We start from the raw sequence: 16503 nt of genomic DNA on the forward strand, positions 1-16503 counted from the left end.
TACATGGAGAGATTGAATTTTACTAGTCTTGCTCATGAAGAGAACCTTGAATAATGCAGTCCTCCCCGCCTCCTTGCCCACGGAAGAAGATGCGCTGGCTAACATGAGTTCTTATAAAGACATTCTTCCTAGCTCCATTATTCTCTAACTACTTAACTTACTTTGAAGACTACTCTTTTTATTATTATTCATTGTCAAGACTTTGCCCTGAATTCCAGAAGAAAACTTCCATAGCAAATGAGCCATCATTCAGCCTTCTGGTGGGAGACAAACCTATCATCTTTTTAAAAATCTGGTCCCTGCATTTCTCTCCTTGTTCTCTGAAGTGCCTGTGACTAACCTGTAAAAAGTACCTTCAGTTCTCCTCACCTCAGCGTGAAGCCACTGAACAAACATCTCCTTTTGTGCCCTTAAATCTCTCTTTAAAATTGTGAATATTCTGGGCACCCTTCCACCTGTGGGACAGGGAATCACTCCATTCCACATTGAGGAAATGGTTGTGCAAATTAGTCACATTGTTTCCAGGAGGAAGAAGGGGAAGTGCCTATGGAGTGCAGGAAGATAGCCGGTCAGGAATTAAAGCCTGGGCAAGTGCTATTGAAATGCATATCTCTACAGATCTGGAAAAGGTCTGGGTCTGGGGTGGAAGACAGGGTCAGCAACCATTGTGCTGTGTCTTTAAGTAAGCTGTAACTCTAAGGGAGGTGCTCTTGTCACTCAAGCCGCACTAGCCAATCAGGGCCTTGGGGCTGAAATGCCAGTCAGAGTGGTGCAGGGCCCTTCCGGGAGCAGGTTGTGGGTTTGGCCTAGCAGAGGAGCCCCCGCCAGTGTTCCACGTGCTGTGAATTGTGCTGCTGGGAGCAGTGAAGGGGCCATGGAGGAGCTGGGAAGACATCCCATGGTGAGCGATGGGCTCCTGTCCCTAGGTGGGGAAGTGCTGGAGTAGTGTGGAGGGTCCTCCTCAGGGCTGCGTGTGAATCTGCAGCCAGATTCCCTGCTCTGTGAGTTCCCCTGTGGTCCCTGCAGCTCCCTGACTCTGGCACAGACCTTGGGATAACTTTGCTCTGTTGGCTGCATCTTTGCAGAGCATTGGGAACAGGGAGCTGTGTGAAGAAACATAGTTGTAGTTAACAACACCATGCTTTTGGTGCATCCATGGCAGGATGGAAACAGGGTAGGCTCAGCTGCTGGAGTCACCTTTCTGACAAAGGTCCTGATTGTGGCGGGAGGAGTTAATTTGCATTTTCTCAGCATATATTCATTCATTCATGTCATGTGAATGAAGACTGACCAGATTGGTGGGTGTACAATTTGAGATAGTTACCTGAGGTAGTGAATATTGAATTTGCATTAGAGGACTCTTCTGTGCAGATACTTTCAGCCCTCATTCACACAAATATGTCAGCTTAGAGGTTTGAGAAATAGGCCATTGTCTGCACTCTTGTGTGTCAGGTTACAGATCTCAGCAGCCAACATGTACTTACAGGCAAATTCAATCAGTCTCTTATTAATGGCCTTCCCTTTGTTAGGTAAGGACCTATTCTTTTTCAAAGTCAATAAAGGTAAATTTTTAATCTTGAAAATATATTATTTTTATCATTTAAAAAATTCCCTATTGATATTTTAACATTTTCTTTATGTGTATTATTACTCTTATCTCTATTTGTTTCTGTTCCCCAATGTTTCTTGGTCATTACGAATGTCATTCCTTTTTTCTCAAGTGCTATTGATTTTTTATTCTGTTTAGAGCAATATGTCCTGTAGCTCAGGCTTGCCTGGATCTATGAAGTTAAGAATTACTCTGAATACCTAATCCTGCCTCTGCTGCCCAGTGCTGGGCAGGCAGTTCTGCAATATCTTCTAGGCTGGGCCTTGACTGGTCAGTGAGAAGGATAAGAGACCAGTGAATGAGTGTCCTCAATCTCTCTGACTTACTGGGGGTTACAAATGAAGAAGGACCTGTACAAGAGTTGAGTTCACTGGCCAACTTTGAGGCTGATGTAGTCACAGCCCAGAGAAGGAATGCAGGAAGGAGGGCGAGAGCTTTCCTGCTTTGGCAGTAGCTGATTTTAGCAATATGGAGTCAGGTAATCAATTTTAGACATCAATAAATGCCCTGACTGGCCATTTCTTGAAGTCCACCGACCAGGGCAATCAAGAATCTGGGTAAAGAACTGACCTTAACATGTAATCAAATCCTGCAATTGCACTAGTTCAACCCAAATAGAGCGTCTTTGTAAAACATTTTGGCCCTGCCTAACAGGACTATTATTTTCTAGGTTTAGGATGAACAGGGGAGAGAAAAAGTGTGAGTAATTCCTGGTGTGCTCTCATACAAATCCCTAGTCCCTGGAGCATGTGACCCTAAAGCCTGTTTCCACTTTTCAAAATAATTGTTTGAGATAAATCTCCATCATATGCATAGTTGCTCTGTTGCCTCCATGCCCTACCATGACCCCTCATTGTTTTTTAATTCATGGCCCCCTTTTTGCTTTAACAACTGTCACTGTTTGAATGTGACCTATGCAGGACTCCCAACTAAGAAGCAAAGAGTTGGCTGCACTGGACATTGAGTGTGTAATGGAATGTGCATACAAAGGACCCTGTGCCATGGGGGAGGAACAGAAAGTGCTCTGGGAGAGTGGAAGAATGTCTACTATAATACAAACTTTCCTTACTTGGGGCCTGTTTACTGGTGTGTAAGGGCAGAGCTGGGAAGGCCTGTGCTGCCTGAATCTTTTGGTCTCTGCTCACCCACTAGTGGAGCTGCTAATATTCTGAGGGCCCAGCTTGGTTGCATTGGCTGCTGAGGGACTCTGGCAAGGCTTAGCAATAGCAGTACTAGTTTGCAGGTTCTTTCCAGGATTCTTCTCTGCTTCTGCTCTAGGGGGTTGTAAGGAAGATCACAAGCAATGTCATCGTGAGTGTGGGGTGTCAGAGCAGTTCTGCTGTGCTGTCGTTTCTGCTGGGACTTGAATGGACCATGAGTCAGTCTGTGGTTCTGTTGGTCCATGTGATGACCTGGGCAGTGGTCCTTGTCCTCTGAGCCTCCCTGTGTGGGATTTCCTGGGGATGGAGTGGCTGTGTAGCCTTGACATTGGAGGATGTGATGCTTGTGATATCACTATCCAGTGTGCACCCACAAGCATTGCTTGTGTTGTTTGGTAGGAAAAGAAATTGGAAAATGTGAAGGTCTGGTTTCTAGAAGTTCTGAATATTGCATTCCACTTTCAGGTTGTCTTCTAAATGTTACAAATAGTTTAGGAAGGGTTTGAAAGAGGTGATGTGGACATCCTTCAGCAATACATAATTAGAATGCTTCTAACTTTCTGCTACCACCAGCCACCATGGTGTGATTCAGTAAAGTTCAGTTCCAGGGGACAAAGGGTATTTCTGATCGCTAGAGATTTCTCAGGTGTCCATGGTGTTGGGTAGGTGGATAGGGCAGATTCCACATCTGATGCCATGATCCATGTGGCAGGAAGCAGATTTTAAATTATTTTTCTGTGTTGTTTTGGGGTTGGTCATCAGTGGGGCTGGGTTCACCAGAAACCACAAGGAGCCATAAGGGGCTGCAGAGATCACATCCATATACAGAAAGCATTAGAGCATGGGGCTTCTGTCTTTGGAAGAAATACCAGTAGCTTGAGGGTCAGAAACATAACAGTTTAAGGGTCACTTTGAGTTTATTTTTTTGGTAGTTGTGAAATCTGTGTTTATTTCATTTCTACACACATAGAATCATAGGTAGCTGGGTAACATTGGTCACGATCACATCTTTCCTGGCAGAGTTTGTCTCCCATCCAGTGGTCTCCCCATTCTCTCTACCTCCATTTCTCCTTGCAGCCTGCTCTTTCTTGTTCTCATCCCCACCCACCCCTTTCTATCCAGAAAATCTATTCTGTTTCCTCTTTCCGGGAAGATCCGTGTGTCTCATCATGGAGCCCTTGTTGTTAATTAGCCTTTCTGCGTCTGTGGATTGCTCCATAAATATCCTTTACTTTACAGCTAATTTGTACTTAGAAGTGAGTTAATAATATGTTTGTCTTTTTGAGTCTCGGTTAACTCACTGAGAATGAATTTTTTTTCTAGTTCCATCCATTTGTCTCCAAGTTTTATGATGTCCTTGTTTTAATAACTGTGTAACACACCATTGTATCAATATACCACATTTTCTTTATCCATTCTTTGGTTGAGGGACATCTTCGTTGTTTCCAGTTTCTGACTTTTAGGAATAAAGCTGCAATGAATATAGTTGAGCAGGTGTCCCTGCGGTAGGATGAAGCATCTTTTGGCTGTATGCCCAAGAGTGGTATATTGGCATTTTGGGGTAGATCTACTCCCAGTTTTATGAGGAACTGCCATTTTGATTTCCATAGTTGAAGTACAAGTTTATAAATGTTATTTCCCATACAGGATCAGAGTGATGTAGTTAAAATGTTGTCAGCTCATGCCATTCTGAGGTCAAAGAGTTTTTCAGTGACTTGAAATTCTTAGGCCTTCTCTTACTATCCTGATGGAATTTTATTTTGTTGTTTTGTTATGTAGCCCAGGTGGGCCACCAATTCATGGCAGTTTTATTCCCAACTTCTGAGTGCTGCAGATATATGTCATGTAGTCCTCTGAATAGTTGAAAGTTAGTGTCAGATCCGAAGAACTGTGTTCACTGCTTCTTGTAGAAGTAGAAAGGAAAGGGGATCGGCCAGTATTTTCATTTTTTCTGTCTTATCTTCAGTGCCTACTGTTTGCTCTTCCAACTCTTGCATTCTGTTGGTGATGCTTGCCCCTGTAGTTCCTGTTTGCAGTCCTAAACTTTGAATCTCCGGAATTCCCTCAATTTGTATTTTCTTTCTTGCTTCTATTACTATTTTCAGGTCTTTAACAATTTTATTCATTTCCTTCAATTGTTTGTTTCCTTTTTCCTGGCTTTATTTGAAGGAATTCATTCATTTCCTCCAATGGTTTGTTTGTGTTTTCCTGGCTTTCTTTAAGGGATTTGTTCCTTTCCTCTTTAAGGACCTCTATCATCTTCATATAGTTGGCACTAAAGTCATTTTTTGTGCTTCAAGTGTGTGGGAATATTCAGGGCCTGCTGTGATAGAGCCCAGGAAAGCTGGGCTCTAGTGGACACATAAAGCTTTGGCTGTTATTGATTATGTTCCTGTGCTGGTTTCTATGCATCTGGGTTGGGATGATTATAGGTCTGGGTTTGTCCTTATTGGGTATGTGTATGTTCCTTGGTTTCTGTTTCATCTCTGGATCTTGAGATAGTGTGATGACTGTGTGTCGCCTGATTTGTTGGCCTGCTCTGCTGGTTTTGGTGGCTGGGATACAGCAATGAGATTTAGAGAGGCTGGTCTGTGGGATCCACAGGATATGTGGACAGGGAGGAGGAAGGGAGGCTTCAGCTGGTGATCTGTTCCAGCACTAGAGAGAAGTCTCTGGGGATTGGGTCTGGGAGAACAGAACACACCTCTGCCTTTTATATTCTTTCTACCACATCTTCCACAGTGATCCCTGAGACTTAGTAGGGGATTGAGCTGTATATGTTGCTTTAAGACTGAGCATTCCCCAGTTGTTTATTCTCTGCACCATGGCCAGATATGTATCACCATGTCAATCACAGCCTACTTTAATTAAAAGCACTTAAGGTGAGGGATGGGAGGTCCATTCAGCTGTGAGTACAATGGTAAGTTATTTTAAGTCAGTTTAATTCTATGTCCATTTAGTAGCATAATAGTAATACATTCTTCCCTAAGGCTTGTGACTTGTCTATTTTTAGGTTCTTAGTCTGATAGTGGTGCCAGGTATGTGTTTCATGCTGTGGAGAGGGACTCAGATACAGTCAGGAAGTCATTGCTTACTCCCATGATATTTGTGTTACTGTTGCACTAGTGGGCAGGTCTTGCAGTCTCAGTCATTACTGTAGCTTGAAGTGTTTGCAGTTTGGCATGGGTGATGATTACTTGTCTCTTCCAGTAGCTTGCATAGTCCCTTCCAGGACTATGAAAGCAAGTCAGTAGGGACAAAGCTTCTGCTTCTTCACTCCTTTGAGTTTGCCATGCTCTATGACTCAAACATATGGTGTCTTCAGCAGTAAAGTCTTACCATGTAGGATAGCCATGAGCAATTTGGTGTAATGTTGGAGGAGTCTTTGGGACCTAATTGCCAAGTGCTCCATAAGAAGTAACTCATAAGTGGCACAGAATTTTTATCTGTTACCCTCTGGTGTTTTGTAGGGGTATTGCTGCTCTTTTTCAGAGTAACTCCATTTTAATTCTGTCTCTCTCTTCTCTCCTCATTTTGCTTCCCATGTGTGTGTTTGTGGTTTTCTGCATGTGAGTATATGTTAGTGATATTAAAGTATCGTAGTTTCCATGTGTTTTTTGAACGTTATTTATTTGTATTTTATGTATGACCTCTGTACATGTACACCTGCATGCCAGAGGAAGGTATCAGATCCTGTTATAGATGATTGTGGGCCACCATGTGGTTGCTGGGAATTGAACTCAGGATGTCTGGAAGAGCAGCCAGTGTTCTTAACCTCTGAGCCATCTCTCCAGCTTTCCATGTGTTTTTCAAAAGGTCCTTTGTTTTGTTTATGTCTTTCCCTTCTCCCTCTGATGACCTAACTCCAGTCCTCTTGTTTAATACTAGAAGGATGAGCCTTAATACTATACATCCCAGGGGCTCAGGAGAGGAAACTATGAATGGCGAGGACTATTTTTGTGAAATAGAATCTCAGCACACCAAGCTCTATAGTCCACTTGCTTTAATTCCTCTGGCATAACATCCTCTTTACACAGCTTCAGTTCTGTTCTCATGCCTAGCTTCTTTCTTGCCTGATTTCTGTCTGTATTTATCTACTGCTCCCTCTAAGTTCTATCTTAATTCTCTTGTCTTAATTCTGCCTCATCTAGGTCCTTGTCATCTGATTCTTCCCTAGCTAATACTTCCCCATCTGGCTCTTCCTCATCTTCCATCTTGTCCACACATTGTCTCTGGTCAAAATCCTCCTTACCCCTCTCAGTTGTCCCCCTCTAAGTTCTCTACATTTCCCCCAAGTCTCCCAGGAATCCAGTTATAAACCCAAGCAATAGCAATCCTCTGCTAGAGCAAGGCCACCAGGAATTGAATTCTATGGGGTCATAAAGGTAGGTAAGAATTTTCCTCAGGCAGTGACCAGCAAGATTTCTTTTACAATCCAAAATGGGAGTGTTAAAAGAGGAGATCAACTGAGTGCTAATGACCACTTAGTATATTAAAAAGGGGATCTATGTACTCAGTCTACATTCTAAGAAGTGCTTAGGTAAGAAGTTAGGTGTTGCCAGGCATTGGTGGTGCACGTCTTTAATCCCAGCACTTGGGAGGCAGAGGCAGGCGGATATCTGTGAGTTCGAGGCCAGCCTGGTCTCCAAAGCAAGTTTCAGGAAAGGTGCAAAGCTACACAGAGAAACCCTGTCTTGAAAAACCAAAAAAAAAAAAAAAAAAAAAAAAAACCAGAAGGAATTAATATTATCTAACAACAGAGACATCTGCCAGGGTAATCACCCAAAGTTCTGCGAAGTTGGGGCACCCAGCTTCTGCCTACAGGCCTAGTCTTCAGCCTATAGGCCTAGAGTATCTAGAAGACATTTTAGTGAAGCAGGAAATTTGAACGACTGGCCTGCCTTGTATTGGCAAAGTTCATCAGTCACTTTCCTCTGGGTCATCTATGTCCAGTCTGCCAGCACACTGTTAAGCAATCAAGACAAAAGCAATTTCTTGTCCAAATGACTAATCTTGCCACGATGAAAGTGCAGTCCTATGGACTTTCTTCAGTATACTTCTTCCTTAATATGAAGTAAATTGCTACTGCCAGAAGCACATGTGTCTCATTGTCATGTGATGTTAACAAAACCTTTTAATATTATCAAAAAACTTATGTTTATGAAACATTTTAAATGCCATATTCTATAGGTCTTTTAAGTGTTTGAAGATCATTTATCTATCTAAACTATGCATGTTTAACTTTGAATAAAACCTAAAGTGACTACTAGTTTAGCTATTATAGATTAACTACTAACCTCATTTTTAATTAAACACTGCATTTTAAAGTGAGATGCATTAGTGCATTACCCCAAACAAGAGTAGAAACATATATATATATGTTTCTACTCTTGTTTGGGGTAATGCACAAAATTTACTTTTAATTTTTTCCATATTCCAAAGTCCATGCCAGTGCAAAATATCTGAAACTAGTCGTTGTTTTTTTAATCCTATATTCCTATAAACCTCTAAATGATAACACACATCCATAACCCACCAGATAACCAAAAGCCTTCCAAACCCTTTCTGGGAATATGGGCATTGTAGTCTCCAAACTGCTTCCTGTTGTCTCTGGGTGAAGGCATTTTTAGGATCTGCAATTGATATTTGAGATAATGGCCAAGTCCTGGGAAGACCAGCTATAATTTTTGATGGTAGATTATCACCTGTCAAGATTCAGGAGGTTTCTCCTGATCAAATCTGATCTATCTCATTCCTGGAGGAATCTACAGCCTCTCATCTCCTGTGGGAACAAGAGCAAAAACTCTTCTCCAAAGCATTTTTGATTTCCATTTGACAAAATATTTTTTAATTTCCATTTTAAAGTTAAGATAGTCCTAATGTATATACAGGAATTCTCTGCCCCACCACATCCCCCAGCTATTTCCCCAAATACACAGAGGCTTATATTAATTATAAATGCTTGGCCATTAGCTCAAGCTTGTTACTAGTTAATTCTTACATTTAAATTTACCCATATTTCTGTTTATTCTTTCCACATAGCTCATGGCTTGTTACCTCATTTTTATGTGTCCTGCTTGCTCTACAGCTGGTTGGCATTTCCTCTGACTCTGCTCACCTCCCTGTATCTCCATTTGGCTTTTCCACCATTGTATTCTGCCTGGCTATAGACCAAATCATCTTTTATTATCAACCAGTGAGAGCAACACATATTCACAACATACAGAAAAACATCCAATAGCATTTTCCCATTTCTGTCTAATCAAAATGGGAGGTTTTATCTTTAACATAGTACAATTATATACAGCAAAAACAGTTATTGAGTAAGAGTCAGTTACAATATTCAGTGTATTTGTATTCGGCAAAAATAAAATACTCTATCATGTATCATGTCTTTGTGAGTCTAAAGTTTTATATCTAATTTACCTTTTATCATAACTAAGGGAAACTATAATTATTCAGTCTTCAACTCCATCAAAGTCTTCAGAAGGATATAATATTACCTGAGTATACAGGAAGTGCATTGCACACAACTTACAAAACACTAGAAATGACAGAGACATCTGGCTGCCTGGACATTCACCCAATGTTTTCCTGTAATGTGTAGCATCCATCTTCAGCTTATAGGTCCAGAATATCTGGCAGACTTTTAGTGAAGCAGGAAATTTGAAGGACTTCCCACCTGTATTGCCAAAGTTTGTCAATCGTTTTCCTCAGTGTCCTGCAGAATATCTGTCAGTTTCTTCTGTGAAGGAAGAACCTTGAAGGACCATCCTGCCTTGTTTAGGCAAAGTTTAGTGGTCTCTTTCCTGTGGGTCCTGTATGTCTAGTTTATACAGCATACTGTCAAGCAGTTCAGGCAACAGCTGTTTCTTGCTCAAATGTTTAGCCTTGCCACATTGAAAGCAAGTCCATAAGGAGTTTATTTAATGCCCATCATCTGAAGTAACTTGGTGCTGCCAGGAGCAGATGTGTCTCATTGTCATGAAAAATTCTTGGTTAAAAAAAAAACAAAAAACAGTTTAAATGCCATATTCTATAGTTCTTTGAAGTAGCTGAAGAATATCTAAAATGATCTTGATAGCATTTTTAATATATCTATAAATTTGATAATCATAAATGACTACTAACCTATGTTTCTTGATTATCCTATATAGTGTATAATAATAGCTTTAAAAACCCCAAATTTTACCTTATATCTTTAAATGAGCTGCATTAACAGAATACCTTAAACAAGAGTACAAATATACAGATAGTTTAAGAAATTTGACTTTAAATTTGTATCAGTTAACTAAAATATATCCCAATGTAAAATATTTTGAGATTAACAGTTGTTTTTTTGGATTAAAGTAGATTCAGTAATCTACTCTTTTTCCCCAACATTTCTAAACAACACCCTCTAAATGAAAACAGACATTCCTTGACAATTTTAGGGAATTTGGGCTTAGTTCTCTAGAATACTTCCTTCTGATAGAGGGTGTTGGTAATCTAATGAGGACCCTGAGAATATTTAGAATTATGGTTAAGTCCTGACTGGAGTATTTTGTGTGGCTGCTCCATCTCAGCCAGCACCCTTGAAGCTGTTTTGGATGTAGAACTCAGAGGAAAGTGTAACAGAGGTGTTTTAAAACATTGGATCAGGGGCTGGAGAGATGGCTCAGTGGTTAAGAGCACCGACTGCTCTTCCAGAGGTCCTGAGTTCAATTCCCAGCAACCACAAGGTGGCTCACAACCACTTGTAATGAGATCTGGTGCCCTCTTCTGGCCTGCAGGGACACATGCAGGCAGAATACTGTATACATAATAAATAAATTTTTTAAAAAATTGAGTCCAATTATATGTAAGACCAGCAAGAGCTCTTTACTACTTAGCCATCTCTTCTGCCCTGTCTTGATCAATTAAGATTAACATTATATTACTAATGTTTTCATCTGTCCATATGTAACTGTTTAAATGTGCCTTTTAGTAAAATCGATTGATGTTTTTATAAGTTTCAATAGGGGCACTTTAAGTTTCTGGAAGATAAATACAGAACTCTTTGTGGAAACATTAGCAGAAAACTCTGGGTTCCATCTATATATTTTTGTGTGTTTGACTGATTATTGATTGGGAGTCTTTATATATACTTCTGACTGTCCTGGAACTGACTGCATAGGCTAGGCTGGCATTCAGCTCTGAGGCAGATATACCTGTCTCTGACTTCTGAGTGCACAGGTTAAAGTTGTAAGCCAATATACCCAACTTGTCCATCTTATTTTTATCTTTTGTAGTTAGTAATTGTTCATACAATTTCTCTCATGTGTACTCTGTACTGTGGATCTGTTTACTTGTCTCTCTATGTGTTTTAGTAGGCATTTCTCTTGCAAGGTGTTATCCCATTCACTTGGTACAGAAATGACAGAGGTGAACCTCTTATTCAGTTTCCTTCCAAAGTGACTTGGTGATTACATTATAATGTCTATATCATGGAATAAGTTTGGAATATTATATAATAAATCATATAATTTTATGATTATACTGTCAAAGAACTACATATTTACAATGTTGTCAGTATCATGCTTTCTGTTGTACACATGTATGGGATTTTTTAGAATGCAGTGACCTATGATGATGTACATATCGACTTTACTTGGGGAGAATGGGCTTTGCTGGATCCTTCCCAGAAGAATCTCTACAAAGATGTTATGCTGGAGACCTACAGGAACCTCACTACCATAGGTAAGAGTGAATTTTTCTTCAAATTCTAAAATAAGGAGACAACTGTTCCTTGGTTTTTGATGTTTGATTAGAAAGAGGAGTAAGGAAAATAAATCAGGCATGGCTTTAAGGTTCACTGAAGATAGTTACCTAAATTTTCCATAATTTTCCATAATATACCATACCTTTTCTGGTACTATATTTTAGGGTACAGTTGGGAAGACCATAATATTGAAGACCATTGTCAAAGTTCTAGAAGACATGAAAGGTAATTATCATGTGCAAGCTGATACAAATGTGCCTCCAAAGAAATGGTAATGTGTCCTGTAAGCTTAATCAAAAGCAACAGTGTAAATAAGCAGAGTTTCATGTGCATTGATGATTACTAAATTCTCACAAAACCATATACCTCAATTTCAGGTAGGCAAATTGCATTTGCAAGGCATTTTTTAAAGAAAGAAGACAAGGAAACAATGCTTTAACAGATATCACCATTTGAACCAAAGCTCCATGAGAGCTATGCTGTAGGACTGCCAATCTATTTAGTTTCATACTACTCATATTACAAATGGTATATATGTTGAAGAGGTAATAAGTATGTCTCCAAAACCTTCTAATGAGCAAATAGTCCCTAATAAAGCTATTGTTACTCATGTACTTGTTGTGACTGTGCTAAGTTTAATGAGTAGGACTCTTAAAATGAAGAGTTGAGGGACAGTTATTGTGGAGAAACCTTGATCCCTATACCACAATTTCTATGTGGAATAGAAAATCAAACTGAATTCAATGTGGAAACCTTTTGTTATTCTTCCTTTACTAGGTCCATCATATGTCACTTTGGATATAAGCCATATGAGCATAGGGATATGGGCAGAAGTAATATACCTCTCAGAAAAATTAGAAGGTATGTAGCATTCCCCATGTTGAGTATACTTGTTGAATTTGATTGAGTATACAAGTAATTGGTTTTCCAGCTTCATTGTTAATACATCCACAAACTCACACTGCAGAAAAGCCCTATGAATACTAGGACTGTGTAAATATTTCTGTTGGTCCTAGTCAATTAGTAAATGTAATATGACTCAAAGTATAGAAAAATTTATGAATGCAATAAGGGTGATTAAACTCTGAGTTTTTCCAGTTTTCTTCAAATATATAAAAAACCTAATATAGAAAAAAGGTTCAGTAAATGTGAACCATGTAATAAAGGACCTTACCATTACAGGTATTGTCAAAGATGCAAAACAACCCTTAATGAAGGGGAACAACCTGAGTGTAAACACAATGATAAATCCTTAAGATCATATCCTTTTTAAAATTGGGTCGAGGGTTGGGGATTTAGCTCGGTGGTAGAGCTTGCTTAGCAAGCTTAGCAAGTACAAGGCCCTGGGTTCAATCCTCAGCTCAAAAAAAAATTGGGTCTAATTGTAAAATTAATTCATACAGATATAAATATTCAACCCTGTATTGAGTATTGTAAAGCCCTTACATGTACCAATTATCCTTGTAGGCATGAAAGAGGTCATACTGAAGAGAAACCTGTGTATACTAAATGTGATAAAGCTTTTGTACATGACAGTCATCTTCAAAGGCATGAAAGAACACATACTGGAGAGAAACCCTATGAAGATAATCAATGTGGGAAAGCCTTTGGATCTCATAATACTCTTCAAATGAATAAAATAACACATACTAGAAAGAAACCCTATATATGTAATCAGTGTGGTAAAGACTTTGTACAACACAGTCATCTTCAAAGACATAAAAGAACACATACTGGAGAGAAACCCTATGAATGTAATCATTGTGGTAAAGCCTTTGAATGGCACAGTACTCTTAAAAAGCATAAAATAATACATACTGGAGAGAAACCCTTTGAATGTAATCAATGTGGTAAAGCCTTTAAACGTCAGGATGCTCTTCAAATGCATAAAAGAACACATACTGGAGAGAAACCCTATGAATGCAATCAATGTGGTAAAGCCTTCACTCGTAACAATGCTCTTGAAATCCATAAAAGAGCACATACTGGAGAGAAACCCTATGAATGCAATCAGTGTGGTAAAGCCTTTGTACAACACATTAGTCTTCAAATACATGAAAGAATACATACTGGAGAGAAACCCTATGAATGCAATCAATGTGGTAAAGCCTTTTCTCATCATAGTTATCTCCAAATGCATGAAAGAACACATACTGGAGAGAAACCCTATGAATGTGATCAATGTGGTAAAACCTTTGTACAACACCATAATCTTCAAACACATTTAAGTATGCATACTGGAAAGAAACCCTATGAATGTAGTCTTTGTGATAAAGCCTTTTCTCATTACAGTTATCTCCAAATGCATAAAAGAACACATAATGGAGAGAAACCCCATGAATGTAATCAATGTGGTAAAGCCTTTGCACGTCACAAGGATCTCCAAATACATAAAAGAACACATACTGGTGAGAAACCCTATGAATGTAATCTATGCAATAAAGCCTTTGTACAACGCAGCCATCTTCAAAGGCATAAAAGAACACATACTGGAGAGAAACCCTATAAATGTAATGAGTGTGGTAAAACCTTTGCACTACACCATAATCTTCAAAGACATAAAAGTATGCATACTGGAGAGAAACCCTATGAATGTGATCTTTGTAGTAAAGCCTTTTCTAATCACAGTTATCTCCAAGTGCATAAAAGAACACATAATGGAGAGAAACCCTACAAATGTAATCAATGTGATAAAGCCTTTGCATGTCACAGGGATCTCCAAATACATAGAAGAACACATACTGGAGAGAAATCCTGTGAATGTAATCTATGTGGTAAAGCCTTTGTACAACACAGTCATCTTCAAAGGCATAAAAGAACACATACTGAAGAGAAGCCCTATGAGTGTAATCAATGAGGTAAAGCCTTTACTTGTAACAATGCTCTTGAAATGCATGAAAGAATACATACTGGAGAGAAACCCTATGGATGTCATCAGTGTAGTAAAGCCTTTGCCTGTATCAGTAGTCTTTGAAATCATGAGAAAAATTCATACTGCAGATAAACCCTAAAAATATAGTCAGTGTAGTAAAGTTTTGCAATTTATAGAGTAGATCTTTTTGAGTGTAATCCATCTGTTAGAGCCTTTGCGTATTATATAGACTGAGTACTTGTAGTGAGTACATTCAAAGTATTTGATAAAATCTTTATCCAAGACACTTGCATTCAGTTACTCAAGAGTATTTATGCTGTACAAAATAATTTGACAGTGTCAGTAATCTTTTCAAACTTTATGATGTCTATTTTAATATTGTTTACCCCTGCAGACTCATGGAAAAATATGATTTATGAAGCCCTATTTATAGGGTAAAATGGCAAGCTAAAGAAAGACACTCTGATCCTGAAACCTGAGCCAATGAAAGACACACACTCTACCCCTGACCAAGTGAGCATGGAATCAACCAATCAATTAGCAGAAAAACAAACCAGTCCCTAAGCATGAAATCAACTGTCACTGAGCACAAAATCCAGCCTATCTCTGAGCTTCTTCAATTTCAGGGATTGAAATCTGACCAATTCTTATGCTGAAAAATCTCCCTGAAAAAAACTCAACCCCTAAAAAGCACCATACAAGCTCTGTGCCTGTTCAGTTTGGATCACTTTGCCAGAGGCAGCCACTCTCCTGGGCTCTCCCTCCCAAATGAATCTCTTGAATAAGTTTTGTATGCAGATCTTCTTTTGCCAGAGTTGAGTAGAATCTCTGCTGAGGAACTCCCTAGTTGGAGCAGAGCAGAGAATCAATGGACACCTCTGCTGGGAAACTTCCTAGTGGAGTGGAGCAGAGAAGCAACAGGCATCTCTGCTTGGTATGTCCCTGGGAATAGAGCAGAGAAGCAACAGATAACTCTGCTGGGAAACTCCATTAAGGGAGGAGAGCAGAGTTGGCAACTTTTAACCAGAGCCAGAACAGACTGCTAACATTTCTTCTGGGTTTCCCCCTTACTTAAGTGAAGCAGAGAAATAACAATCAGGTCCAGAATTCAGAAGAAATGGACAACTGTGCTGGGAAACTCTTTGTGGAGTGCAGCAGAGAAGTGATGGACAACTCTCCTGGGAAACACCCTTAGGGAAGTGGAGCAGAGCAGCAATGGATGTCTCCACTGGAAAGCTAAGCTCTCTTAGCAGAGTGGTGAGGAGCCCCCCTGTAACGGCTCCCTCTCAGAGAGGAGCAGGATAACCACATACTGAGGGGAAACCAGTCCCCACTGGAACATAGCTTTGGGTGTAGCCTGACTTCCAGACAGTCAGCATTTCTTATTCCTCACTGCTTTAGGTATCCAGGGTACCTTTCTTTTCAGAGCTGTAGGTATCCAGGGTACCCTTTCTCCACAGCTTATGGTATAGCCTGACTTCCCAATAATTAGAATACCTTTCTCCTCACAGCTGTAGATATCCAGGATACGTTCCTTTCACAGCTGTAGGTACAGCCTGACTTCTGACAGTCAGGGTACCTTTCTCTCCAGAGCTTGAACTCTTGTATTATAAATTTAAATGTTAATGTAACTCTTTCAGATTTTATATTTCTCTTTAATTCCATTAAATAAGTAAGGTGTAAAACTAGATGGATTTGTATCAGTTCCTTTTCTGTTGTTATGATATAATGTCTATGTCAATTTATAAGAGTTAAATTTGGCTCTTGGTTCCAGAGGGATACAAGATGACCATGAAATTGGCATGGCAACAAATGCCAGACTTGGCAGCTAAAGCAGGAGGCTAAGAATTCACCTCCTTAACCTGCAGCATGAAGTAGAGAGTTGGAACAGGAAATGGTGTGTGGATGTAAATTCTCAAAGCCTGCCCCTACTGACATATTTCCTCCTGCAGGGCAGCATTTTCTAAATCTTCCCAAATGATACCACCTATTTAGAAGGGTTGATTTCTTTCACTTCAAGTCTACATGTTTGTTTTCTGTTACTTGAAACAGTTCATGATGAAGAAGAGCTCTGAAAGTAAACTGTTAGATACCTCAACACCTGTGTTATAGGAATTAATGC

At 39.6% G+C, this 16503-nt stretch overlaps 1 protein-coding gene across 2 annotated transcripts; it reads left to right on the forward strand.

Annotated features, from left to right (window-relative positions):
• Positions 1 to 780: 780 nt before the first annotated feature.
• Positions 781 to 16069, forward strand: LOC118583996 (zinc finger protein 431-like). 2 transcript variants are annotated; one of them, XM_036187873.1, is made up of 6 exons: positions 781 to 901; positions 11361 to 11487; positions 11674 to 11734; positions 12287 to 12370; positions 12977 to 14367; positions 14776 to 16069. In XM_036187873.1, the coding sequence occupies exons 1-5, from the start codon at positions 875 to 877 to the stop codon at positions 14364 to 14366; spliced, it is 1689 nt and encodes a 562-aa protein (XP_036043766.1). In that variant the 5' UTR covers positions 781 to 874; the 3' UTR covers position 14367; positions 14776 to 16069. The 2 variants fall into 2 exon arrangements, with proteins under 2 accessions (XP_036043766.1, XP_036043767.1); XM_036187874.1 differs by having other exon boundaries at positions 12977 to 14031; positions 14116 to 16069.
• The last annotated feature ends 434 nt before the right edge of the window (positions 16070 to 16503 follow it).

The sequence above is a fragment of the Onychomys torridus genome, chromosome 5 (genome assembly GCF_903995425.1).
Source record: "Onychomys torridus chromosome 5, mOncTor1.1, whole genome shotgun sequence".
Taxonomy (NCBI): domain Eukaryota; kingdom Metazoa; phylum Chordata; class Mammalia; order Rodentia; family Cricetidae; genus Onychomys; species Onychomys torridus.

Coding starts and splice junctions, on each gene's coding strand:
- LOC118583996 (XM_036187873.1), top strand. CDS start 875: ATGGAGGAGCTGGGAAGACATCCCATG. Junction 11,488..11,673: donor CAGGAACCTCACTACCATAG/GTAAGAGTGAAT, acceptor ACTATATTTTAG/GGTACAGTTGGGAAGACCAT. Junction 12,371..12,976: donor CCTCTCAGAAAAATTAGAAG/GTATGTAGCATT, acceptor TTATCCTTGTAG/GCATGAAAGAGGTCATACTG.